The sequence below is a fragment of the Equus przewalskii genome, chromosome 9 (assembly GCF_037783145.1).
Source record: "Equus przewalskii isolate Varuska chromosome 9, EquPr2, whole genome shotgun sequence".
Lineage (NCBI taxonomy): Eukaryota > Metazoa > Chordata > Mammalia > Perissodactyla > Equidae > Equus > Equus przewalskii.
In genome coordinates, this window is record NC_091839.1 from 6,235,018 (window position 1) to 6,259,367 (window position 24,350).

Genomic DNA, 24,350 nt, shown 5'->3' on the forward strand with positions numbered 1-24,350 from the left:
GGATGCATACCAATGCGATTTAAAAAACTGTTCAAATTTGAAGGAATGATAGCTGTCAAACAGGGGCTGATGGAGGCTTCTGGAAGGGAGGTGGGGCAGGATGGGGGAGGCCCTAAGGCAGTCAGAGGGCACTTGCCTGTATGTGTTGGTTCTCACATTGGGGGTGGGGAGGTTACAAGTTTGTTTTATTGTTATACTTTGTAATTCACACCCACGATACAGACATCCTTTAGTCTGTGTCAGTTATTATGTAGTAAAAATGGAAAAATAAGAGAAAAGTGCCCAGACCTAAGCCATGGGGAATAGCAGCGTCTACAGACCAGGTGGGGGAGACGGAGCTGCGCACAGGAGCGAGATGGTGCTGTCAGAGGGTGGGAGGAGAGCCAGAGACTGGGGCATCTCAGGGCCGAGAGAACCTCCCAGAAGGAAGAGAGGTCTCCCAGCATCTGGCTTCTAAGAGCAGGCAGGCAGATGAGCACTGGAACGTGTCTCAGACCCGGACACCTGGGGGTGGTCCCTGGACTCGGAGGAGCAGTTCTGGGGACCAGAGGGGACTGAAGCTATGTGGTGGCTGGCTGCCGGCCAACAGGAGTGATGGACCAGTAGAGGCCCAGGTGAGGACAGCCCCTTCCCCAACAGGGCAGTCAAGAGGGAAGGACGAGGCGCAGACCTCAGCCTCCTCCATGGTAGGAGCGCCCCCACCCCCAGCCTGCCCTCTCTCCCAGGAACAGCTGGCCAGAGGGGAACACGACTCCAGCCAGTCACAGACACGCTATTCCTGCCGGCAAGGTCATGACTCTCGGGCGCAGCCAGGACTCCCGGGGGGAGGGAGGGGCCTGCTGTCCAGCCCTGACCCTGGATGTCCAAACCCTGTGAAGACAGAGGAGGAGGAAGCCATAAGGTAGGGGTATTGGGGTGCCTGGGAGGACCCCAGGGTCCAGGCCTAGCCTGTAAGGGTCAGGGTCTTCCCCAAGCCAGGGGACCCTCACTGGGCCCCACAGGTCCTCCTTCCCTATTCCCCCGGCTGCAGGACGCCGGAGAGCCCTTGCTGTGCTCTGCTGTGAGGACAGACAGATACCCATCTGGTCTCCCCAGACCAGGCGGCCTCTGCTATCACGCTGCCACAGGCGGGACCCGCCTGGCTGCGTCCCAGCTGGGGAGGCCTCCGGCCACCCTCCCTCTGTTTGTCTAGGGAGGGGCGACTGCTGAGCCAACAGGGAAGGGAAAGCCTGGGCTCGGCCTCTCTCTTCCGCTCCATCAGCCGTTGCCCGGGTGGAGACCTCTGGGGCCCACCTCGGTCCAGCTGCTTCCTGGCTGGGGTGTGAGGGGCGCCCGGGTGGCGTATGGAAACGCGGGCCTAGCCTTGGTGAGTGCTCAGAGGAAGTGACCCCAGCCTGGGGGCCTGAACTGACTCACTGCCCACTGGCTGAGCGCGGCCCAGGCAGCGCTCCAAGTGTCAGAGCTCTGGGACACTGCCCTGCCCCCTAGGACATCAGCATCAGGCTCTCCTGTGTCCAGAAGAGGAAACTGAGGCTCAGGGTCATGAAGGGAAGACACTGGCTGAGGTGGGAACCCCACCCGGACTGCTCTGAGCTGCACCCTGTGCTCTGCACCTCAGCTCCTCTCTTCTTGGTGGAGCAGCCGGGGGAGGTGGTGAGGGGCAGGGCGTGGAAGGAGCTGCCCTTTCACCTCTCTTTTCTCTCCTCCAGAGACCTCGCTGCCGTCCAAGGCCCCCAGCCGGGCAGGCAGAGCCCTCCCCATGGCTGAGCTCCTGCCCCTGCTGCCTTGGGCACCCCCACTGACCCAGGACGGTGCCCAGGACTCACCTGTACCCCCAGCCAAGTGGCAGAGCCAGCAGCCACAAGGTGGCAGTGCCGAGGGCCTGGCCCCTGAGGCCTGGAGACTCCTGGGAGTGCCCTCCATTCAGATAACGCCATGTAGTGATGGGGAGTCACCCCCCGGAAGCCCGACCCCCGGGCGCCTGCAGCTGCTGAGGACCCCAGACCTGGAGAGCCTGCCCCAGGACAGGTCAGACCCAGGCAGTAGGGTGGGAATGGGTTTCCCTCTCCAGAGACTCATGCTGGAGTGGGGTTCCCTGTGGCTGTCACTGTGCAGGTGGGGAGCTGCTGGTCAGTCAGAAGGTGGCCTTGGCTGAACAGGGTCAGACTAGAAGCTGTGAAATTGATGCACGAACCAAAACAGGCAGCTGGGACTCTCCGGTGGGATAACGGCCTCAGCACTCAGCTGAGCAGGGCCCCGGAGGCTGGAGGGGGCCAGCCCCACACCCACCCTGTGTTTTTCAAACTGTGGGTCGTGACCCCTTTCAGGGCCATGAAAACAACCTGGTACATGGCAATCGGCACTTTTTCCCAAACAGAACTAGGATAGAAAGGAAAATAACACAGTGCGTGAGGCAGGTGAGTAAGTGTGGTTTCTGGAAACTTCTGTGACGTTACATGTATTCCTAAGTGTTGTACCGGAGGCTGATCTGAAAGCTATTTCCTGCCGCAGCTCACGGGCAAAAAAAAACAACAAAAAAAGTTTAAACAAAACTTCTGCAAAGAAACACAGCCTCTGGCACAAGGAGACAGGAACTGGGAGGTTCAAGGCTACAGGGGAAAGGACCGTGGTGGCCCTGAATAGAAATATCCATTGCCGTGCCTTCCCACAATGATCCAGATAAGTCTGTGAAGCAGAGTTCTGGTACCACTGCGGAGAAATCTCCGAAACAGTGACGGTGGGGAAAGCAGGTCGCAAAACCAAACAGCAGGAGCCTAATTGTCTATCTCTTGGTGTATCTTTTTAAAGGACAGTGAAAAATAGACTATTGTTGTTGATGGATACATCCTGATGTAGAAAAAGGAAAGAAACCTGCACAGGAAAAACACACTAACTGCAGGGCTGTGGGTCCCTTGGGGGGCAGAGGCAGAGAGAGGACGGATGGGGAGCTGGCTATAACTGTCGTAGTTTATTTCTTTAAAAAAAGAAAGAAAGAAAAAAGATCCGAAGCAAAAATGTCCATTTATATTATATACGGGTCACGGGGACATAGATGACCATTATATTTTTTTCCTATTTGAAATCAATATTCTCTAATTAAAAATTTAGAAGTATTTCAAAAGAAGAAACAGGCAAAGAGAAATATAAAGCAAGCAGTGAGACAGAGGGAGGTCATGGAAGGAGGACCTCTCTGAGGTCTCAAGGAGAGAGGCATTCAGGGCAAGAACTGGGGGGAAGAGCTTCCATGCAGAGGTAACAAGTGCAAAGGCCCTGGGGCAGGAATGTGCCTGGAACAGGAGTCAGAGGAACAGCAGGGAGGCTGGTGGCCCGAGGGACTGAGCAAGGGTGAGACAGACAGGGGAGAAGTCAGAGTGGGGCCCTGGGCACCAAGGTAAGGACTTTGGTTTTACAAGGAGGGAGGTGCAGCCAGGGGAGGGCTCTGAGCCAGGAGGGCCATGACCTGACTGGGTTCACAGGGGGCTCCTGGCTGCTGTGGGGAGCAGACTTCAGCAGGCAGTACGGAGCAGGGAGACAGGGAGGAGGCTGCTGTGATGGTCCAGGAGGCAGAGGATGGAGGCCGGGCCAGGGTGGGGCAGTGGGAGAAGAGATTAGATTCCGGATAGATGCTGTGGGTGGAACCCACGGGGTTTGCGGAGAGACTGGATGTGAGTGTGAGGGAAAGAGAGGGGTCAAGAAAGACAAGTTTGGGGCCTGCCATCTGCCAAAATGGAGAAGTCCAGTGGGTTTTTCGGAGGGAGGGGGTGTAAGGGTGGGCAGGAGGCTGGGGATGGAGTTCTTCAAGACGTAGGAACAGCCCATCTGGAGAGGGGTGCGGAGCAGGTCCGTGCAGGGTTCCTCTGGCCAGGAGCCTTGAGGAGGGACTCGGGCGAGGAGTCCAGGACACCAGCAGATCCAGGCAGCCCCTGCAGAGACAGGCGTAGGTGATGGCGGCAGAGCACGGTTGCACCCAGCTCTGCAGCCTACCCACTGGGTGACCTCCTGACCACTCACTTCTCCTCTTTGAGGCCAGGTTTCCCCCTGCCCCGCTGTCCCGTGCGAAAGCCCTCACCAGAGTTCGTGGGCGCCCCAGCACGGGGGTCATCTCCCCAAGATCACAGGACACACAAGCGCCGGGGAGGCTGCATTTTAACTTGGTCTGGCTGACAGGGACTGGGGCCCCAGAGAGCGAGGGACTCCTGGGGCCAACAGGGGCTCAGAGACGGGGCGGCCTCCGGGCCCCACCTGCTTCCCCTTCCCGCCGGCCCGAGGTTCCTCCGGTAACACAGCCAGACACCTCCATCGGCTTCCCGGAATCTCCATCACCCCCAGATCCGCCCCGCTCTCAGGGTCGCCCCGGGAGGGTGGGCCACTCTCGGAGCTGAGGCCCCCTTTGCGGTACCAGGGAGAGGGCCGCAGCCCGTGCCCAAGAGCCGCCGTGGCGCAGTGTTGTTTTAATTGAGACTGTCTCTCTTTCTCTGTCTTCCCCTCTCCCGCGGTCATCTCTCTCTCTCTCTCTCTCTCTCTCTCTGCGGGCCTCTCCGGCGTGCCAGCCGCCCCCTCTGGATTTCTCGGTCGGGCCCCTCCTCCCCTGCGCCCTCATCTCTAATTCTGCTCCCGTCTCCTCTCCCTCGGGGCCGCCCGGTCCTCGCCCCGCCCCTCCCCTCCCCCCTCCCCCCACCCCCTCCCCCTCCCCTCCCCCCTCCCCTCCCCTCCCCCTCCCCTCCCCTCCCCTCCCCTCCCCTTCTCCGCCATTCCTCCCCCTCCCTCCCCTCCCCTCTTCTCCCCTCCCCTCCCCTCTCCGCCATCCCTCCCTTCCCGCGGCGCCGTGACGCGGGGGGCGGGCGCGGAGGGCGCTGACGCCGCGGCGGCTCCGGCGGCTCCGGCGGCTCCGGCCTTTGTGCGGCGGCGAGGCCGGGGGGCGGCGCCGCGGGAGGCGAGGCGGGGGCCCTGCGGGGACGCCGGTCAGCCCAGCCCCGCTCGGCCGGGCGCGCCCTCCGCGCCGCATCCATGTTCGAGTAAGGCACCGGCCGGGCCTGGGGGCTGTGCACGTGGGGCGGCCGGGGGGGCGGCGGGCACTGGGGCGCCGATCGCCGACGGGGCCGACTCGTCCCTGCGGGGCCCGGCGCATCCCGCGGGGAGGCCCGGCCTGGCTCGCCCCGCCCGGGAGGCGAGGGTGGGCGCGCGGCTGAGCGGGCCTTCGGGCCGGGGTGGAGGCGGGGCGGAGCCGAGCCCCGCAGGCCGCGGGCCGGGCAGGCCGGAGCAGCCCTCCCGGGCCGGGCCCTCTCCCGCCGCCCTCGGTTGCGCGGGGCGGGGGGCTGCTGCGGCTGGGGGCCTGTGCGAGCCCGGCGGACCGCTAGCCGGAGACCCTGGGGGTTCGTGGGCGCCGAGTCGACCTCCTGCCCCCGCCTGGGCCCGCTGCGTTATCCGTTATGAGTCCGGAGTCTTGGAAGTGTGTACGCGTGTCCGGAGCTCCTAGTGTGCGGGCGGCTGTGGTCGTCCTTGCCTCTGTGTGTGCGTGTGTGTGTGATTTACCTCTGCATCTGTGACTCCAGGTGTCACTGTAAGTTGCCTGTGTGTCCAGCCGGGACTTTAGCGTGTGTCCATATGTCTGGGGCTCCGCGTCTGCCGCCATGACCCTGTGCCTCCGTGCGTGCCTGTAATTTACCTCTGAACCTGTTAGCTATGTGTGCACATGTAGGTTATCTGCGTGTGCTCGTGTGTTGCACTGTTGTGTGTCGGGGGCTCAGCGTGAATGACTGAGACCTTTTGGGATGGTGCCAATCGTTTGCCTTCGATTCCATTTTTGTGTGGAAGTTCCACTGTGTGTCCATTTGTGACATTATTGTGTGTGCCTGGGCTTCCGTGTTTGCAGCTGGGACCCTCTGGGCTTTGTGTGTGTGAAGAGCAAGAGAGAGAGACCCCTTGTGGTTCTTGGCGGGCCTGGGACCCTCCCTCCGGAGACCTTGACTGTACCCTTTGCTCTGCAGCAGCAATGATAACTGATAGAGTTACCCTGTCACAATGTATACAGCACGTCCTGTGCATTATTTCAGTTCCTGGCCTCTGTGTTGTCGAGATGTGTCCACACCCCCCTGGGCTGTGTTTTTCCCGAGTCCATCACGCGCCATGTGAGTGTCCTGGTTCTCTGTCAGCGACAGCAGCCGACACCTGCATCCCTTCCACGTTAGCACAGGCGGTTGCTTTGTCTTCCCGGCCCACCAGGAGAGCCGAGCCAACCCTGTGACCGTATTACCTGGGTTGTGCATGTGTTTGCTGGGGTCCCCGCGGTTCTTCTTTCACTGGGTGGCTCTCCGTAGCCGTGGGAATGTTATTTGTTTTTGGTTCTTCCCTGAGACTGTCTTGTGACTGTAAGTGTGAATGTGATCTATCTGGGACTTTCTGTGGTTTTCTGTGACCCTCTGCAGCTGCACGTGTGACTGTAACATACGTGTGATACGACTGCTACGTGTGTGTGGGTGGAGGGGGGAGGCTGGGGGAGACTTGTTGCAACTGTGGGGACCTCCATTTGCCTGTGACATTCGTGTGCGTGACCCACACCGAGTTTCCCTTTTATGCACACCTGTGTACACATCTGCCCGGCTCTGCCGAGAGGCACCTCTGGGCCTCTTGGGGCCCAGAAAGCCGGAGGTGAGGTGTCTGCAGTGGTGAAACCCCATTCTCTTCCGGGTCCCTGCCCCCCCATAACGGTCACCCGGCTGTGCGGGCTCCTCCCTTCCTCCTGTCCTCTGCCGCAGTGGCCTGCCTGCCTGGGCAGCCTTGGGGCTGTGCCTGCCCTCCAGCACTTCCTCTTCATCCTGCCAGGGAGCAAGAGCTGGGGGTGCGGCTGCCCCCCCCCCCCCGCAGGAAGTGGGACAGGTGGAGGAGGGGTCTGCATTTCAGGCTGGAAGTTGAGGCAGGTGAGGATGTGTCACCCCTCCCTCAGAACCCTTCCGTAGCTCACCAGTGCTTTCAGTCTGGAGCCCAGAAACCTGGCCAGGGCCCCCAGGGCCTGCAGTGGGCCTGTGCCCTCCTCCCCTCCTTCCTCAGGCCCACTGGCCACCTCACTCCTCCTCAGACCCGCCACGTTCAGTCCTCTCCCTGAACTTGCTGTTCCTGCCAGTCTCACCCCCCCACTGTGCCAGATCTGTACTGTCCTTGGGCTTCAGCTCAGGTGTGCTCTGCCTGCCGCCCACCCACCCAGCCCATCCTTTATGTCAGTGGTCCTCAAACTTGACCTTGCATTGGAACCTCCTGGGCCCACCCTCAGGGGCTGATTCCGGAGGTCTGCAGGGGGCCTGGAATCTGCGTTTCTGACAACTTCTGGGGGCTGCAAGTGCTGCCGGGTGAACAGCTCTCGCCGGCCAGTCCTGAGATCACCGTCCTCACTGACGTGTTTTCTCATTCATTATCTCCATCTACCCGGAGTGGCGGGTCCCCGCAGATGGGGCTGGTGTCCGTGTGGCTCGCTTCTGCAGGGCAGGTGCTCAGTGCACCTTAGAGGTGACTGACTGGCGTTTAGGGTCAGTTTGGGCCCCAAACGCCAGGCTGAGGTGTCTGCGTGGTACCTGTCGGGGTCAGCGTCGCGACATGGACACAGTGCACCAGGCCGGGTGCTCCCTTTCCGTCTGGCCCCCCTTCTGCAGCCCGAATGCCTCCCGTGTGCTGGCTCTGTGTGTCTCCGTCACCTTCCGCTGCAGACAGCCCTGCGACTCCTTTATGCTCAAGAAGAAGCAGGCATAGATGGGTTTAGACGCTTGCCTAAGGTCACACAGGGAGGAAGTGGCTGAATGGAGTCTCAGGGTCCAGCAGGTCACAGGCCTGGTTGAATCCAAGTTCTCTCAGGGGCGGCGGGGGGCATCAGTCATTCATTCAGTCCACAAGAGCAGATGCTCACAGAGCACCCGCTGTGCGCCAGGCCCTGGTCTCGGCTGTGGGGATGCAGCGGGGAACAAACCCCCTTCCCTGTGGAGCTCACCCCCTGGTGTGGAGGATGAGCAAGGAGAGCCCAGAGACGGGTGGGTGGGGGGAGTGTGGAGGAAGCAGGTGTGGGGGGGGTCTGGAGGGTGGGCCTCGTGGTTTAAATGGGAGGTAAGGGGAGGCGTCTGGGAGAAGTGTCCATTGAGCAGGGCCCTGAAGGAGGCCAGGAAACCCTGCGGACTTCTGGGAGGAAGCGCACTTGGTCAGAGGGCATGGCCAAGGCAGGAGCTGGGGCTGGTGAGCAAGGGGCCATGGAGGGTCCAGCCCTGGGCTTCTCCCTGGAGGGAGCGCCGGTCACCGGGGGGCCCGGCCTGACTCGAGGTCCAGGCTCCTGGCTGCGTGTGGGGAGCAGACAGACTGAGGGGCACAGGGACGGAGCCGGGGGGACCGGGGAGAAGGCAGTTTCCAGAGTCCAGGGGGAGTGGTGGAGGCCCTGGTCACCATCTATTTCATTTATTTATTGTATTCCACAAATTTATTTCACAATTATGACCTTAATGCCTACCCTGGGCACCATCCTGAGCAATGCTGGGGACAGAGCGGTGACCAAGACAACACCAAGGCGTGCCACCAGGGAGCTCACAGACCTGTGGGGGAAATGGAGTTGTCATCAGACAGTGACAGCCCAGAGCCGTCAGGTCTGGATGGGGGAGCCGAGGCCAAATAGTTAGGGAGAGGCTGAGAGCTGTGGGGGGCCTGTGGGCACCCATGAAGGGGAGGCAGCATCCAGGAGGGAGGCAGTGTGCGAGCAAGAGGCTCAAAGGATGCCTGAGAATTTGCTAGGCAGAGAAGAGAAAGGCCAGTCTGGACCGAGGGCACAGCATGTGCTCAAGCCTGGAGGCAGGAGAGAGAAGTCTGAGGGACTGCCACCTCTACCCGGAGGAGGTCATGGCCCCCAGGCTGGAGTCCTGCCCAGAATTAAACCAGCCGTGCAGACTGGACAAGTGGCTCATGGCCTTGCGCCTCAGTTTCCTCCTCTGTAAGGTGGGGATGGTCATAGTCTCAGATGCACAGGGCTGCGTAAGGAATAATAAAGTTATCACTAGGAGAGCTTGCCGTAGCTCCTGGTACGAAGTCAGCAGTGACTCTGGTGCTTACCCCACGGCCTGTTACGCTTCCTGTTACTCAGCCCTGTGGGAGTTCTGTTGGTTCCTCTCTGCCTCCCACCAGGAGCTTGGTTCCCCCAAGCAGGAGCCTTGTCTGGTGGCCGCTGCTGCTCCCAGCTCTGGCCAGTGCACGGGTTGTCCTTGTGGTCACCAGTGTTGACTGAGGGTTCACTGTGCGCCAGGTGCAGTGTTGGGTGCTGGGAACAGGGGCAGCCAGGACCTCCTCAAGTTCAGGGTCTGGGGCAGACAGTAAACAAACTGAATAAGTGACGAGGATCAGTGGAGAAGGTGTGAGGCCGGACTGGGGCGGGGGGTGGTCCTGCCGGCTGGGGGACCAGGGGAGGAGGAGCGTTCGAGCGGAATGAGATGGAGCCGTCATGCTGGGGCAGTGGAAGGACATCCGGGCAGAGGGCCTGGGACAGGAGTGCAGTTGGTGAGCTTGAGGAGCAAAAGAGGCTGGGATGGCTGGAGGGGAGACAGTGACAGGGAGAGGGAGAACGTGAGGTCAGAGGGGGCACGGGGGCCTTGGGCGCCGAGGTGAGGACTTCGCTTTTACCCAGCCTGAGTGCAGCCAGGGGAGGCTCTGAGCCCGGAGGACCCTGACCTGACTCAGGTTCACCGGTGGCTCCTGGCTCCTGTGGGGAGCAGACTGCAGGGGGCGGGGACAGAGCAGGGAGACAGGGAGGAGGCTGCTGTGATGGTCCCGGAAGCAGAGGATGGAGGCCGGCCCTGGTGGCGCAGTGGAGCAGGGGAAGTGGGTGTAGTAGCAACAATGGAAATAGATTTGGGATGTGGAGCAGGTGGGACTTGCTAACAGCTTAGAAGTTAAGAGTGAGGAAAAGAAAGAAATGAAGAAGATGCTTAGGTTTTTAGCTCAAGCAGCTGAGTGGGAAGTGGCCGCCTAAGAACCGCTTGTGAGAGCGAACTGATAAGTGAACTCAGAAGACAGCAGGCGTCCTCCGCGGGCTCCATTCGAAGCACATTCTGTGCACTGACTGCAAACCACCAGCCCAGGCCGCGCTCGTCGCCCCGGGTCACAGGGGAAGTGTCTGCGGGGCGAGAGCAGGGCCGGAAGTGGGGTCGAAGTGGGGTCGGTGGGCTTGGGGGCGGGCCTTCCCGAGTAGGCGTGTCCCCGCGCCCCAGCCTGATCTCCCCGCAATGCCCGCCTCCCCCCAGCACCACGCCCCACTCTGGCCGGAGCACGCCGAGCAGCTCCCCATCTCTCCGCAAGCGGCTGCAGCTCTTGCCCACAAGCCGAGCCCCGCTGGAGCCAGAACCGGGCACCATGGTGGAGAAGGGGTCAGACAGCTCCTCGGAGAAGGGCGGGGTGCCTGGGACACCCAGCACCCAGAGCCTCGGCAGCCGGAACTTCATCCGCAACAGCAAGGTTGGTGCAAGCCCCCATCGGGGGTGTGGGGTAGGAAGAGGAGCCGGAGGTGGGGGGTGGGGGGTGGAGGGGCGGAGGGCAGGGGATCCAGAGCTTGTTCTGACTTCACTCCATTCTCTTGCAGAAGATGCAGAGCTGGTACAGTGTAAGTGTCTGGATGGCGGGGCTTGCTGGAGGGCTGAGAGGGAGAGGGCCGGTGCTGGGCCAGGGGCCCCAGGCTGCAGCGGTCAAGGGAGGGGTGCCAGCTTCAGCAGACCTAAGGTCACATCCTATGCTGCTAGTTGTGCTGTGTGCCCTTGAGTGAGTCGCTTAACCTCTCTGGGCCTCTCTCTCTCCTTGGGAAACAGTCCCAACCTTACAAGGCTGAAGGGAACCTCACTGAGAGTCAGCTGGTGGGTATTTGGCCTAGAGCCTGGCTTATGTAGAAATCAATAAGTGGCCCTTTGTCCTGGTTATGCTTGTGGTAGGCCCAGTGGGAGCCAGAAGGGAGTAGACACTGAGGCCTCGGAGACCCTGTATGGGGCTGAGGAGACTGAGGGGCCCTGGGAGCTCTGTGGGGCAGAATTAGGGGTGTGGACCCCCCTTGGGGTCCTCACCTCCCGTGCTGACCCCAGATGCTGAGCCCCACCTACAAGCAGCGGAACGAGGACTTCCGGAAGCTGTTCAGCAAGCTCCCTGAAGCCGAGCGCCTCATCGTGGGTGAGTCCTGCGCCCCAGGCCCATCCCTGGAGCTGCCCCGAGTGCCCTGCTCTGCCCTCTGACCCCCGCCTCGCCACAGGCCGGCCCGGCCGCCGTGTGACTCGGTGTCTGCCCTCTCTCCCTCCCCGGCCGCCTCAGATTACTCCTGTGCCTTGCAGCGTGACATCCTCCTCCAGGGCCGCCTCTATCTCTCCGAGAACTGGATCTGTTTCTACAGCAACATCTTCCGCTGGGAGACGACGGTGAGCCGGTGGGGCGCGGGGAGGGCCCGGGCGGGCCCTGGCCCTGGCCCCAGCCCGGCTGACCCACCTCTCGTCCTCAGATTTCCATCCAGCTGAAGGAAGTGACGTGTCTGAAGAAGGAGAAGACGGCCAAGCTGATCCCCAACGCCATCCAGATCTGCACCGAGAGCGAGAAGGTGGGCCTGAGGACTGCTGATGGCCGCGTGGCCCCTGGTCCTGGCGGGCTCCCCCATCAGAGCCCTGTTTATTCTGCCCCCCTGAGCTCCTTGCGAACCTGTCGCTTTCTCTTCACTCCCCCAGCCCTTGCCCAGCCCGGGCTCCCATCGCCTCTGACCTGGCTCCCTCCATCAGCCTCCTGTGTTGGTCCCTGCAGTCTGTCTTCTCTCTCACACAGCCTCTCAGGGATAGCAGTAATAGTGAACTTCTTCCCTCCGTCACCTCAGATGTCCCCTCCCCTTGGACGCCTTCCCTGACCCTCCGTTCTGTCCCCGGGATTGTTGCCTCACAGTTCTAAGACGGCAGCTCACACCAGCGGCCCCGACGGGAAGGAAGGGGGATGGGGGCAAGACTTCCCAGCAGACTTCCCTTTGTGTTTTCTTGGCCCAGAATGGGCCAGTTGGCCATCCCTAGCTGGCAAAGGAGACTGGGAAAGTGCCCTGGGTGGCTCCCCTCTCAGCCCAACCCCGTGGGCTGCCCTGTCTGGAGATGTGCCTGTCTCCTACCCTGGACTGTGAGCTTTGGGGACAGGGCCAAGGCAGTGTCCTCTTTGCAGTCACTCCAGCATCGTCCAGTGGCGGGTGGGCACAGAATAAAGATTTGTGGAGGGAATGGAGGGATGGATGAAGGGATACAGGAGGCTGGAGACTGGGACCGGGTGTGGGTGGGTGGAGCTTCCCTGCCCTCGGGCCGCTCCCTCCCTGCGCTCACAGCCCTCTGTCTCCTGCAGCATTTCTTCACCTCCTTCGGGGCCCGGGACCGCTGCTTCCTCCTCATCTTCCGCCTCTGGCAGAATGCACTACTTGAAAAGGTGGGCCTGGGCAGGGGGCCAGGGGGGCCAGAACTCAGGGAACTAGGGCACCCGCAGCTCTTCTCCATGGGCAGCAGGCCCAGTGCATCTGCAGCTTCCTCTGTAGGCCCCGCTGGGGGCCGCCCCGGGCTCCAGCTCCAGACCCACGAGAAAGGCACATCCATGGCCCTCATTCACCATCTGCAAATCCAGAATGCTCTGAAAATGAGGAGGTTTTATTGTATTTGTGGCGGCAAAATCTGACCTGAGCCAACATGGTGGTTTAGAGTCTGTGTCAGTGTCTCTGCTGCAGTGGAAGTGTCCTCTCCGTGCCGGCCTCCACAGTGGCCACTGGCCACGTGTGCCTGTTGGCCTCTTGAAAAGTGGCTGGTAGGACAGAGGATCTGTATTCTTAGTTTCATTTCATTTTAATTAATTTAAACTTAAGTGGCCACGTGTGCTTCTCAGTTAATGTGACCATTCGTATGTTTCAGGACAAAAAAATGTTCATGTGTCTGACAGGGGTAAACCTTGGACGTAGTTGGAATTCGACAGGAAGCCATAGTGTGCAGTGTAGACGCTACCAGTGCCTCTCACACTGCAGCCTCAGGAACCCTTTGCACTCTTTACAGTGATTGTAGACTCCAGAGAGCTTTTGCGGAAGTGGGTGATACCTACCAACATTTACTGTATTGGAAGTGGAAACGGGGCCATCTTTAAACACGAGATACACAGGGACACCGCGCATTAGCCGCCAGAGTGACAGCATCCCGGGTCACAGGGCCTCTGGGAAACTCCAGTGCTCACTCATGAGAGTAATGTTGGGAACGGCGGGTAACGTCTTAGGCTGCCAGGAAAGCTCATCATACTGAGGAAGGGGGGCTTGAGCTCATGGACCCTTGAAGGGGCCTAGGGGACCCCCCGGGAGTCCTCGGACCACACCGAGAACCTCTGGTCCACACTGGCCTGGACACTAAGTAAAATGGAGTTGTTGCTGGCGCTGTTACAGCGGACGGCGCAGGCCCTGGTTGTCTTTCTAGCCCCACGTGACTTGGCTTTGAGCTGTGTCTCGCCCGGAGGCTTTGAGTAGGGACTTTAGATTTGATGACCTCACTCATGGTCTGCGGTCTGCAGCACCCGCCGTGAGTGGCCCTCCGGGCATACCCGCGGTGGGACAGGGTTCATACAGGGTGCGTTCACTTGCAGGGAATGAAAACCCAGCCACACGATGTGTTAAGCAAGCAGATCCTGATAATCACAGAAGGTGGTGGGGTGCCAGGCCTTGTTCTGAGCATTCCCTGAGTTACCTCCTGCATTTGTCCTTCACAGCCACCCTCCGAGGTGGTGTGGTTAGTTCCTTTATGTCACCAGTGAGGCAGGAGGGGCAGACTTGCCCATGGTCACCCCTCTGCCTATTGATATTTTGTCCACATGTTTGTCGCCTCATGGTTGCAAGATAGCTGCCACAGCTCCAGGTGTCACACCCTCACATAAGTATGCCAAACATGAAGGAGGAAAGGGGTGGATAGAAAGTGAGCTTTCCTTTATCAGGGAGGGAAAGTCTCCTTTAGCTGACTTCTCTTTACATTTCTTTGGCTAGAACTGGGTCACGTGATCACCTTTGGTTGCAAAGGATGCTGGGTATGTGGCAAAGGAAAGATGAATTGGCGTAAACCAGTCACAGTTCAACCTTGGGGCTGGGGAAGATTTTCACCCCAAACTAATCAGGGATCTGCTGGCAGTGAGGAAGGGTGGATAGATACTGGGCAGGCACCGCACAGTGTCTGCTCCTGCTGGCCTCTAGCACCTTGCAAGGCCCACACCCGCTCCTCCAGTGGTGCTGCGCCATGTCCTGTCCTCTCAGGGCAGCCCAGCTGTAGCCGTCCTCGGGCAGGAGCAGGAACCTGAGAGAGGGACCTCATGGTGTCACAGTCTCCAAGGAGGGTGAGGGCAGAGGAGGGTTCCAAACTCAGGCCCTGAGGGCCCCGGGGCAAGTCACTGAACCCCATCAGTTAGATGGGGACCGTGCGTACTTCATAGCATGCAGGGCCAGCCCAGAGTAAGAGCTTGGTGATGTCAGCTCTTAAGAGGAAGGGTTGCCCAGTGGTTAGCCCCAGGGTGCTAGCCCAGCCCCCCAGGCTCACATCCCAGCACTGCCACTTCCTAATGGATGGCCTCGGGCCATTACTGCATCGCTGAGCCTCAGCGTCATTGTCTTAAATTGGTGACAGTATCGGCAGCTCTTTCACAGAGTTGTTCTGAAGACTCAGGGAGTTGGCACGGGTCCGCGGGTCGGGATTTGCCTGGCTCCCCGTGACGCTCAGTGAATGGCTGCTGCTGCTGCTGCGGTGGTTACTATTATTCCTGTTTCTCGTCGTGATCCAGCCGCTGTGGCCGTGGGTAGCTGAGGTCCAGGGCTCTGAGGACACCTGGGAAAATAGCCGGGGCAGGATGCAGGAGGGTGGGAGCACCGGCTCCGGAGTCTGGCGGGGGTTGACTCGGAGTTGCCCTTGGTCACCTGTGTGGCCTTGGGCTCATCACTTCCCCTCCCTGGGCCCCACAGCCTCTCTGTAACGCTGGGAACGGTACCCTGGAGCTCCGGGAGTGTTGTGAGGACCCGAGGGGAAGTCCGGAGCAGACTGGCTCCTAGTGGGGGCAGGTGCGGTGGGCGGGGCATCCGGGGTTCGGCCATCCAGGGGCCGTGGGCAGGGCTGGGACGCGAGGCCGTGCTGCCCCCTGCTGGGAACCCGGCGAACTGCCGAGGCTGAGGGCTCCCGGGGTCCCGGTGGGAAGGGCTCTGGCCTCAGCCAGGCGGAGGCCAACCCCACGTGCCGCCCGCACAGACGCTGAGTCCCCGCGAGCTCTGGCACCTGGTGCACCAGTGTTACGGCTCAGAGCTGGGCCTCACCAGCGAGGACGAGGACTATGTCTGCCCCTTGCAGCTGAACGGTCTGGGGTGAGTCGGAGGTCGGCGGCTGGTTCCTGGGGTCGGGGAGACAGGAGGGGCTGCCTGCGGGGCTCCTGGAGTCCTGGGTGGAGTCAGGTGGGTGTGTGAGGTCTCAAAGATACAGTGGTCTCAGCCTCCCTTTCCCTGCAGGACCCCCAAGGACGTGGGAGATGTGATCGCCCTGAGTGACATCACCCCCTCGGGGGCAGCGGACCACAGCCAGGAGGCGAGCCCCGTGGGTTCACGCCGTGGCCGCCTCACCCCCAACCTTTCCCGGGCCAGCAGCGATGCGGACCACGGGGTGAGCAGGAGGGCGGAGGGGAAAGAAGGTGCTGCCAGGAGGAGACAGAGGAAGGAAGGCGGGGGGTGGTGTCGGGGAGACGGATAGACAGATTGGGGGGGACACGGGAGAGGATGGACAGAGGGACAGATGGAGGAGTAAGGGAGGGGACAGAGGGAGGGATCGGACAGAGCTGGGAAGATGGGCAAGGAAAATAGGGACAGAGAGAGACAGGCAGAAGGGGGGACACAGACGCAAAGGGTGGGAGACAGAAGAGGCAGGAGAGGGAAGGAAGGGTGGATGAGCGAGGAGACAGACAAGGCCTGCACAGGACGGACAGACGGACAGGACAGGCGTAAGAAAGCTTCTGGCCCAGGCCTCCAAGGCAGGCCTGTAGGGGCCCCTTGTGGCTGAGCCCTCCGTCCACACGGCCTCCAGCATTGCTTCTCCTGCAGTGGCGAGTCCTTCTGGCCGATGTGGACACGTGGGGGCCCTCGGGCTGGGGTAGAGGTGGGACGAGGCTGCATGAAGCCTTTCTCTGCAGGTCGAGGAGGACAAGGAGGAGCAGACAGACAGCCAGCCAGACGCCTCCTCCAGCCAGACAGTGACCCCGGTGGCTGAACCCCTGAGCGCGGAGCCCACCCCGCCTGACGGGCCCACCGCCCTGGGCCCTTTGGACCTGCTGCCCAGTGACGAGCTGCTGACAGACACGAGTAACTCCTCCTCGTCCACGGGGGAGGAAGGTGAGGCGGCGCCCGCACGGTTCGCTTCCCTTACCTGTGACAAGCCTCACTCCGAGCGGCCTGAGCCTGGGGTCTGCTGGCTCTCGGGACTAAAACGTCCGGCAGGTGGGCAGGTGAGGCGTGCAGGCGGTGTTAGAAGTCCGCCTGTGCTTAGTTCTGCTCTGAAGGCAGCAGGGAGGGGGACTCAGCCCAGACTCGGAAGCCAGTTGCCAGGGTTCAAATCCCGGCCACCCTGCTTCCCAGCTGTGCAGCGTGGGCAGATCGTTTAACCTCTCTGAGCCTCATTTTCCTCATCTGAAAAATGGAGTTAGCAGGAAGAATACCCACTCGCAGGGTTGTTGTTAAGAGAGTTAAGTGAGTTAGTACAGGTAAAGTGCTTGGGCTGGTTAGTAAGTGTTGGCTCTCGTTATTATTCCCGTTTTCCGCAGAGAAAGCTGCTCCTCAGGTAGCTGGGGCTCACTCTGCCCCAGGGGGAGAAAGCACGCTTTTCCCGGGGGCTGCACGAAGAGCTTAGGGTGGGCTCCCATTGGTCCAACTTAGAGCACAGGCCCACCCCTAAACCATCACGGTGGCTGATTGGCTGGGCCTGCGTCACACACACCCCTGAACCAATCACGGTGGCTGATTGGCTGGACCTGGGTCACGCACACACCCCTGAACCAATTCCTGCGACCGAGAGCCGCAGCCTGACCCCCTGTGACCCTGTGGCCGGAGTTGGCTGGCCTAGGTGTGTGCTCCGCCTTGAACCGGTGGTGGTGGCTCTGATCAGCTGGGCCTGGGACACACGCCCCCACTGTCCCGCCGAGCCATCCCTGTGGCAGAGGGGTCGAGTGGTGCTCTGTGACAGTGTCCACTCTGTCCAGGAGGATGGGCGTGGGGGCGGGGAGGAGCGGTCACCCAGAGGGCAACAAGGGCCCAGGCTGAGGAGGGAGGGCAGCAAGTGGCGTCACCCACTGCCTTTCTCTGCCGCCAGCGGACCTGGCCGCCCTGCTCCCCGACCTCTCCGGCCGCCTCCTCATCAACGCCGTCTTCCACGTGGGCGCCGAGCGGCTGCAGCAGATGCTCTTCTCAGACTCGCCCTTCCTGCAGGCCTTCCTGCAGCAGTGCAAGTTCACAGGTCAGGGGCCAGGTACCCGGGTCGGGGGTGGAGGGCCAGCCAGGAGATGGGGGTGCCCTGCTGTGCCGGTTAGGTGTGGCGGGTGGGGGAGGGACAAGAGGGTCCTGAGACCCGACTGGCGCGGCCTCGGCTGGTTCCCAGCTGCTCTCTGCCTCAGTTTCTTCTTCTGTGTAATGGGGGTGTGATGATGGACCTGCCTTGTCTCCTGGGAACTAGAGGAGTCTGTATTAGCAAGGTGCACAGGACAGTAGCCTGCAGTAAGCAGTTAATGAACACGAGTTAATGGTCACACGCTTAGTGCCCACTCTCAGGCTTGCGCAGAGACCAGGATAGACAAACCCCAGGATCTAGTGAGAACGCCAGTGTGTAGATGCTCCCATGAGGGGGAGAGCAAGTGTCCGAGGGGTGTCCGGACGCTGCAGGAAGGCTGTGAGGTTGAGCCTGTCAGGGAAAGCAGGTGGGGGGAAGAGGAAGCCAGGTGGCCAGCAGGCCCTGCAAAGGCCCTGAGGCTGGAGGCAGGCAGTGGCAGAAATCCCTGTGGCCGGGCCCCTGCAGCCAGGTGTGGAGGGGCAGCCCCAGCCCCAGGTGAGGTGAGAGGGCTGGCCAGGGGGCCAGCACAGGAGCTCAGGAGGCTGCGAAAGAGAGTCAAGTAGGGGAGGGGCCAGCTAGGTGGTAGCTTTTCTCTCTTTTTTTCTGTATTGATGAAACATGCAGAATATCCTACAGAGTGAGTCAGCTGTGCCTTGTCCTTGGGGACATACAATCCCCCAAAACTGTGCTTATATCCTGGAGATACTGGCACATCAGACTGAGGCACTCAGACTCTGTCTGGGGGTACTTGGGAGCTATGGAGTATTCTAGGCAGATGAGGTACAGGGTCAGGCTTAGCTTTAGGAAGCTACCCCTGGAGCAGAGGTGGAGACTGAGGCATGGAGCTCGGGGGGAAGCTGGAGGAAGTGGGGCCCAGCTCTGAGACAGGCCCCTAGAGGAGGGGCAGGTTGGAGGAGATGCTGAGGCTGGTGTGGGTTCTGGTGGGTGTGAGAGCTCCACGGGACTTCCAGGGCAGTGTGTTCAGGAGCCCAGGTCTGAGACTGGGGGGGAAGCCGGGGCTGGTACAGAGAGGGAAACTGAGGCTGCAGGAGTGGATGAGCCCAGGAGGGCTGAGAAGTGTGGGGAAGGGAGATGTCCCAGCTCTGAGTATCACCAACATCTGAAGTTTTACGCGTCCAGAGGGAAGGTGGGCAGACACCCGAGTGGGGACACAGAGGAGTGGGGGTTTAGGGGCAAGTTCCCAGAGAACTAGAACCTTCTGGAAAGGCTGACTCTCCTACAGCCTGTGGGTGGGCAGAGGCCTGGAGAACGGTCTGCTCATTCTGCTTCTCCTCGCCTAGACGTGACCTTGAGCCCCTGGAGCGGGGACAGCAAGTGCCACCAGCGCCGGGTACTCACCTACACCATCCCCATCAGCAACCCGCTGGGTCCCAAGAGCGCCTCGGTGGTGGAGACACAGGTGTGCGGGGCGGCGGCCCGCCGGGGGTGGGGGGCGGCGCGGGGCTGGCCCTGACCTCCCGCTCCCTCTCGCAGACGCTGTTCCGGCGAGGCCCGCAGGCGGGCGGCTGCGTGGTGGACTCGGAGGTGCTGACGCAGGGCATCCCGTACCAGGACTACTTCTACACGGCCCACCGCTACTGCATCCTGGGCCTGGCCCGGAACAAGGCCCGCCTCCGGTGAGCCCCGACCGAGCCCGGAGCGCCCCCTCGGCTGCCACCTGGGCAGAGGAGCAGAGGTGTCGAGTCCCGAGGGCTCAGGGACACCCTGCGGTGTGGAGCCGCCGTTGACCAGGATGTGGTGCGGGCAGCTCGGTGTGAGCTGCATGGAGCTGGGGCACAGCAGCAAGGAGGAAGGGGTGAGGGCCGGGGGCGGGGGGCGGCCGGAGACTCGCCCAGGCAGAGGGTGCGGACAGGGGGCCGACGGGCCAGCGTTTGGGGTGAGTGCGAGGCAAGGAGGGATCACAGGGAAGCCGTGGGGTGGGAGTGTGTTTGGTCTGTGCGTGACAGGGGGCCGCCTCTGAATTAGGGAAGGGAAGCACCTGGGCAATGGGGCAGCAAGTCTGGCGTCAGAGCCTGACCCCTGCCCCATACCCCCCCCCCAGAGTGTCCTCCGAGATCCGCTACCGGAAGCAGCCCTGGAGCCTCGTGAAATCTCTCATCGAGAAGAACTCATGGAGCGGCATTGAAGAGTACTTCCGCCACCTGGGTAGGGGCGGGGTCGGCCGGGTAGGGTCGGGGCGGGGCCTGCGGGGGGCGGGGCCCGGCCCGGTGCAGACCAGCGGAGCTCTGTCCTGTGTCTGCAGAGCGTGAGCTCGCCAAGGCCGAGAAGCTGGCCCTGGAGGAAGGCGGGAAGGATGCCCGGGGCCTGCTGTCAGGCCTGCGGCGGCGCAAGCGGCCCCTGAGCTGGAGGGGCCACGGCGACGGACCCCAGCACCCGGACCCGGACCCCTGCGCTCGCGCTGGCATGCACACCTCAGGTGCGTCCCACCAGGCCTGCGCAGGGCAGGAGGAGGAGGGGGGCTCGGCGGGGGAGCCCGGGAGAGTCTGACTGACTCCGAGTTGCTCTCCTGCAGGCTCCCTCAGCTCCCGCTTCTCGGAACCGTCCGTGGACCAGGGCCCCGGGGCAGGCATCCCCAACGCCCTGGTTCTCATCAGCGTTGTGTGAGTATGGGGCTGGCCTCGGGGTCAGACGGGCCTGGATCTGCATCCTTGGCTGTGTGACCTTGGGCAAGAGCTCGGCCTCTCTGGGCCTCTGCTTAAGTGGGAGCTTGGGCTCCCCTCACAGTGAGGATTAAATAAGGTGGTGTGTGGCACCCGCTGGCAGAGCTCCTCACACAGTGTGGACGCTTGGTTTGTCATGGACAAGTGTTCTCTGCTGGGACGGCAGAAGCCCTGGAGGCCGGGAAGGTCAGAGGGGCCTGACTTTGCTCGGGGGCAGGGGGCTTCCTGGAGGAGCAGGCACCCAAAGCCTGTGGAATCCGGTGAGCAAGGAGAGGGGCAGAGAAGAAGCAGTGTCATTTGCACATTTCATTCGTGTTTTCTGTGCCCAACTCTAAGCTGGGTGACCCCGGGGACACAGTAGTGACCAACAGCCCTGGGGGGAGCAGACCTGAAGGCAGACCAGATGATGAGGCTGTGATGGGGGAGGCACAGGCAGAGGGGACAGGCCCGGGCTGACGAGGTCAGGGAGGGCTCCCTCCAGGGTGGACGGGCGGGCGGTCAGGGAGGGCCTCCTGGGAAAGCGGAGGACTCCTGAGTGGAGACACCCCAAGGACTTGAGCAGGGGCCTGACATGCAGGCGGTCCTGGAGCCGCAGGGGGCAGGACGTGCTGAGGAGATGGAGGTGAAATCCATGCTCCCAGCAGACCCTGGGAGGTGAGACTCAGATGCGCCCCACACTCAGCTTCTCTGAGCCTCAGTTTCCCCACAACAGCAGGGCAGTGAGAGGCTGTGCTGCATGCTCTGCTCGGAGCCGCCAAGCCTGGAGGGTGGGGGGCTAGGACGGGCTGGCGGCTCTCATCTCTTTGTCTCCCCTCCCTGCCTCCTCAGGATCTGTGTGAGGTAGGCTCCTTCCCATCCTCGTGTCTCTCCCCCAGTGCAGCCCCTTCTCCCTGCCCCAAGCCCCTGGTTCTCCCAGGGAGGTGGCCCGGTGTGGCAGTGAAGGGCGCCAGTATCAGACAGGCCTGGGGTGGAACCCTGACTTTGCTGTTTGTGGACTGTGTGACCCTAGGCATGTCACTTACCCTCTCTGAGTCTTAGCTTCCTCCTCTGAAAAGGGAGGTAATCCTGGTGCCCCTTCAGGCTGTGGTTGTGCGGGTGCCCAGCTGAGGGGAGCGTCCGTATCCTGAGTCCTGACCTCTGCCCCCTGCCCCCAGCCTGATCGTCCTCATCGCCCTCAATGTCCTCCTCTTTTACCGCCTCTGGTCCCTGGAGAGGACGGCCCACACCTTCGAGACCTGGCACAGCTTGGCCCTGGCCAAGGGGTGAGTGGATAGCCCGAGGGGTTGGGGGCTTGGGCAGGTCTGGGGAGGCCGAGGCCCCACTCAGGTCCTGCATCTCCCACAGCAAGTTCCCCCAGACAGCCACAGAGTGGGCGGAGATCCTGGCCCTGCAGAAGCAGTTCCACAGCGTTGAGGTGCACAAGTGGAGACAGATCCTGCGGGCTTCCGTGGAGCTCCTGGACGAGGTGCGGCTTTGGGGCTGCGGGCTCCTGCATTTAAATCGCCAGAGGCAGCAGGTTCATCTGGGCCTCAGGTTCCTCTTATGTAAAATGAGGAGGCCATTCCTAGTCCCCACCTCCCAGAATTGCTGGAAAAATCAGTGGGATGGAAGAGAGAATTTCTTGGCTCTCATCCTGGGAAGAAAGTTCAGGGTGTCTGACTTCAGGCATGGCTGGATCCAGCCACACAAGACTAGTAAGAATTGGTCTCGTATCATCTCTTGTCTGTCTACCCACAGGATTGGCTTTGTTTTGGGCATCCTCTCCCCCAGGATGACTCAGGTGGTACTTGCAGCTCCAGGCTGACATCCAAAAAAAAGAGCCTGCCCTCACTGGCTGCTGGGGCCACATGCCCATGCTTGACCATTCACAGTGGTTGGTTAGGCAAGGCTTGGCCCCTGAACCCCTCCCCCGCTTTGGGGTGACTGAGGGGTCACCTGAGGGTGGGAGAGGTTGTCCTAAGGCTACTAGGGTATCATCTCCGGGAGGGGTTGCCCCAGACAACCTCTGCCGTTCAGAGGCAGCGTCTTTTCAGATGGCCAGGTTCAAATGCTGGTGTGGGACCTTGTGCAGTGACTTCACCGTTGGGGCCTTGGCTTCCTCCTGGGTAAATGGGGTAGCAGTTGATGTGACCTCAAGGACTGTTGAGGGATTGAACGAGGTAACATTTAAATAGTGCCGAGCTCATTGTAAACAATGTGTTTGCTGTGAGCCCAGGGCCCGGTACACAGTAGGTGCTCAATAAATGTGTAGTGGGTCAGCACAAAGGGCAGCCCCTGGGGGAAGTGCCTAAGGTGGGGAGGGGCATGAGTAGCTGGGGAGCAGCTGGCCTCGGCTGGGTGCCCACCCTGGTGGGTGACGGTGAAGGTCACGTCTGGTCACCGTAGACCGTCGTGCTGAGGGCCACCTTCAGGGGCCTCCTTGCTCCCTGAAATGGCGCTCAGAGGGAGATCAGGCCGGGAAGGGCCATGCAGCACGGAGTGGGAGGGGATTGAGGCTGGGGCCCCATCGCTCAGAGAGGGGAACGGCCCGGCCCCCTGACCCTGAGTTAAATTCTTGTTTTCCTCTCTCTCTCAAACTGCCAAGGGCACAGAGTTGACTTCACAAATTAGTGTGAACGGCAGACGCTGGTTGAGGCCGGCTGTTCCAAGTGCTAAAATGGCCAGCTTACTTGCTCCTCACGCCAGCCTGTCAGGGATGCTCTCGTCATCCTCCATCTCATAGATGGAGATGCTGAGCAACAAGGCATTCAGACTCGCCCAAGGTTGCACAGGCTAGCTGATGTGCACTGAGTGCTTCCTGGGTGCCAGGTCCTAGGTGGCCCCCCCCCCCCACCAGTATCCCTGAACTAAGCCAGGGAAGCAGGGATGTTACTGACCATACTTCCGCCGAGGGACCTGGGACGGCTGAGGGGCTGGCCCGAGGTCACCCAGTAAGGAGGGGAGCCAGCACTTGAAGTCAGGCCACCTGGGCCCCGTCCATCTGCTGCCTGTGAGAAGTTCAACTGGGCGCAGCCGGGTTGCCTCTTGTTATGGGGTGACCTTGGCAGGGCACATGGCCTCCCTCGACCTTCCCGGTTCCTCACCGGCAGGATGAGGCGACGTCACCTCTGCCGACACTCACCCGCCCACCTCTCCCCCAGATGAAGTTCTCGCTGGAGAAGCTGCATCAAGGCATTGCCGTCCCAGAGCCTCCTTTCGACTCCCAGCCACAGCCCGACGACAGCTTCTCCTGAGGATGCCGGACACGCAGCCGTTCACCCAAAGGGACAGATGGACATAGAGCCTCGGTAGCCACTGCTGGCACGGTGTGAGCGCCGGGAGCCTTCCGCCCACCCCTCCCGTGGCCTGACCAGGGGCCATGCAGACACGGGGACCACAGACACAGAAGATGCACTTTAGACCAGCGTGTGCGAGTCCAGCTGCCATCGCCTGCCCTCCAGGGAGCTGGCCTGGCCTTTGGCAGGCCCCCCGCTAACTTATTTTGCCCGGCTGGGGTTGTGGGGGGCGCCTCCTGGGGTGCACGGTTCCCTCAGCTCTGGGTTTAATGTATTATATTTATTTGGGGCTGACAGAGCCCCAATAAAGGGTTGGAAATGGCTGTGGCTATGCCTGCGGGGCCCTGGGAGCGAGAGGGGGGGGATCTGTCCATTTTCTGGGGCCATGGTCACTGGTGTGACCTGGAATTCCCCAGCATCTTTCATAAGCTTTGCATCATCAGGGTCCAATGCAGGAGCTCCGAGGACAGACTCTGGTGCCCGGTGGCCTGGGTTCAAATCCACGCCTGGTACTTAGCAGGCGCATAACCCGCAGCAGGTCAACCTCTCTGAGCTTCACTTTCCTCTTCTGTACAATGGGCGTAAAAATAACCCCTGTCTCCCAGGGGCGTTAGAAATGAGTCTTCTCACACTTGAGCTGAATCACGAGCCTGTAGGGCTTATTAAAAAGCAGAGGCAGAGCCCCCGACCCCCCGAGTGTCTGACTCAGCAGGAGGGGGTGGTCTGGGATCCTGCACTTCCAACAAGGGTCCAGCTGATGCTGATGCTGATGGTCCAGAGACCATCACTTTAAGAACCAC

The 24,350-nt window shown here is 61.3% G+C and overlaps 1 protein-coding gene and 2 long non-coding RNA genes across 9 annotated transcripts; 1 reads left to right on the forward strand and 2 right to left on the reverse strand.

Annotated features, from left to right (window-relative positions):
• The first annotated feature begins 284 nt into the window (after window positions 1–284).
• Window positions 285–23,873, forward strand: GRAMD1A (GRAM domain containing 1A). Of its 6 annotated transcripts, XM_070632574.1 has the most exons (21): window positions 285–614; window positions 726–901; window positions 1,710–2,028; window positions 10,260–10,470; window positions 10,595–10,615; window positions 11,085–11,169; window positions 11,308–11,411; window positions 11,492–11,587; window positions 12,358–12,438; window positions 15,261–15,373; window positions 15,515–15,665; window positions 16,189–16,387; window positions 17,361–17,504; window positions 18,896–19,014; window positions 19,089–19,231; window positions 19,657–19,760; window positions 19,858–20,031; window positions 20,128–20,215; window positions 21,430–21,537; window positions 21,620–21,740; window positions 23,416–23,873. In XM_070632574.1, exons 3-21 carry the CDS (start codon window positions 1,760–1,762, stop codon window positions 23,506–23,508), a joined length of 2,424 nt encoding a protein of 807 aa, XP_070488675.1. In that variant the 5' UTR covers window positions 285–614; window positions 726–901; window positions 1,710–1,759; the 3' UTR covers window positions 23,509–23,873. The 6 variants fall into 6 exon arrangements, with proteins under 6 accessions (XP_070488675.1, XP_070488680.1, XP_070488676.1 ...); XM_070632579.1 differs by lacking the exon at window positions 285–614 and having other exon boundaries at window positions 842–901; window positions 1,710–2,417; XM_070632575.1 differs by lacking the exons at window positions 285–614; window positions 726–901 and adding an exon at window positions 1,184–1,366.
• On the reverse strand, window positions 3,112–4,626 carry LOC139085436 (uncharacterized). The gene is made up of 2 exons (XR_011543721.1): window positions 4,070–4,626; window positions 3,112–3,923 (listed from the first exon to the last, which is right to left on the reverse strand). It is a non-coding gene; the product is annotated as an uncharacterized lncRNA (long non-coding RNA).
• On the reverse strand, window positions 8,410–11,571 carry LOC139085435 (uncharacterized). 2 transcript variants are annotated; one of them, XR_011543719.1, is made up of 3 exons: window positions 11,479–11,571; window positions 9,076–9,320; window positions 8,410–8,993 (listed from the first exon to the last, which is right to left on the reverse strand). It is a non-coding gene; the product is annotated as an uncharacterized lncRNA (long non-coding RNA). The 2 variants fall into 2 exon arrangements; XR_011543720.1 differs by lacking the exon at window positions 11,479–11,571 and adding an exon at window positions 9,688–10,132 and having other exon boundaries at window positions 8,411–8,993.
• Window positions 23,874–24,350: the final 477 nt, after the last annotated feature.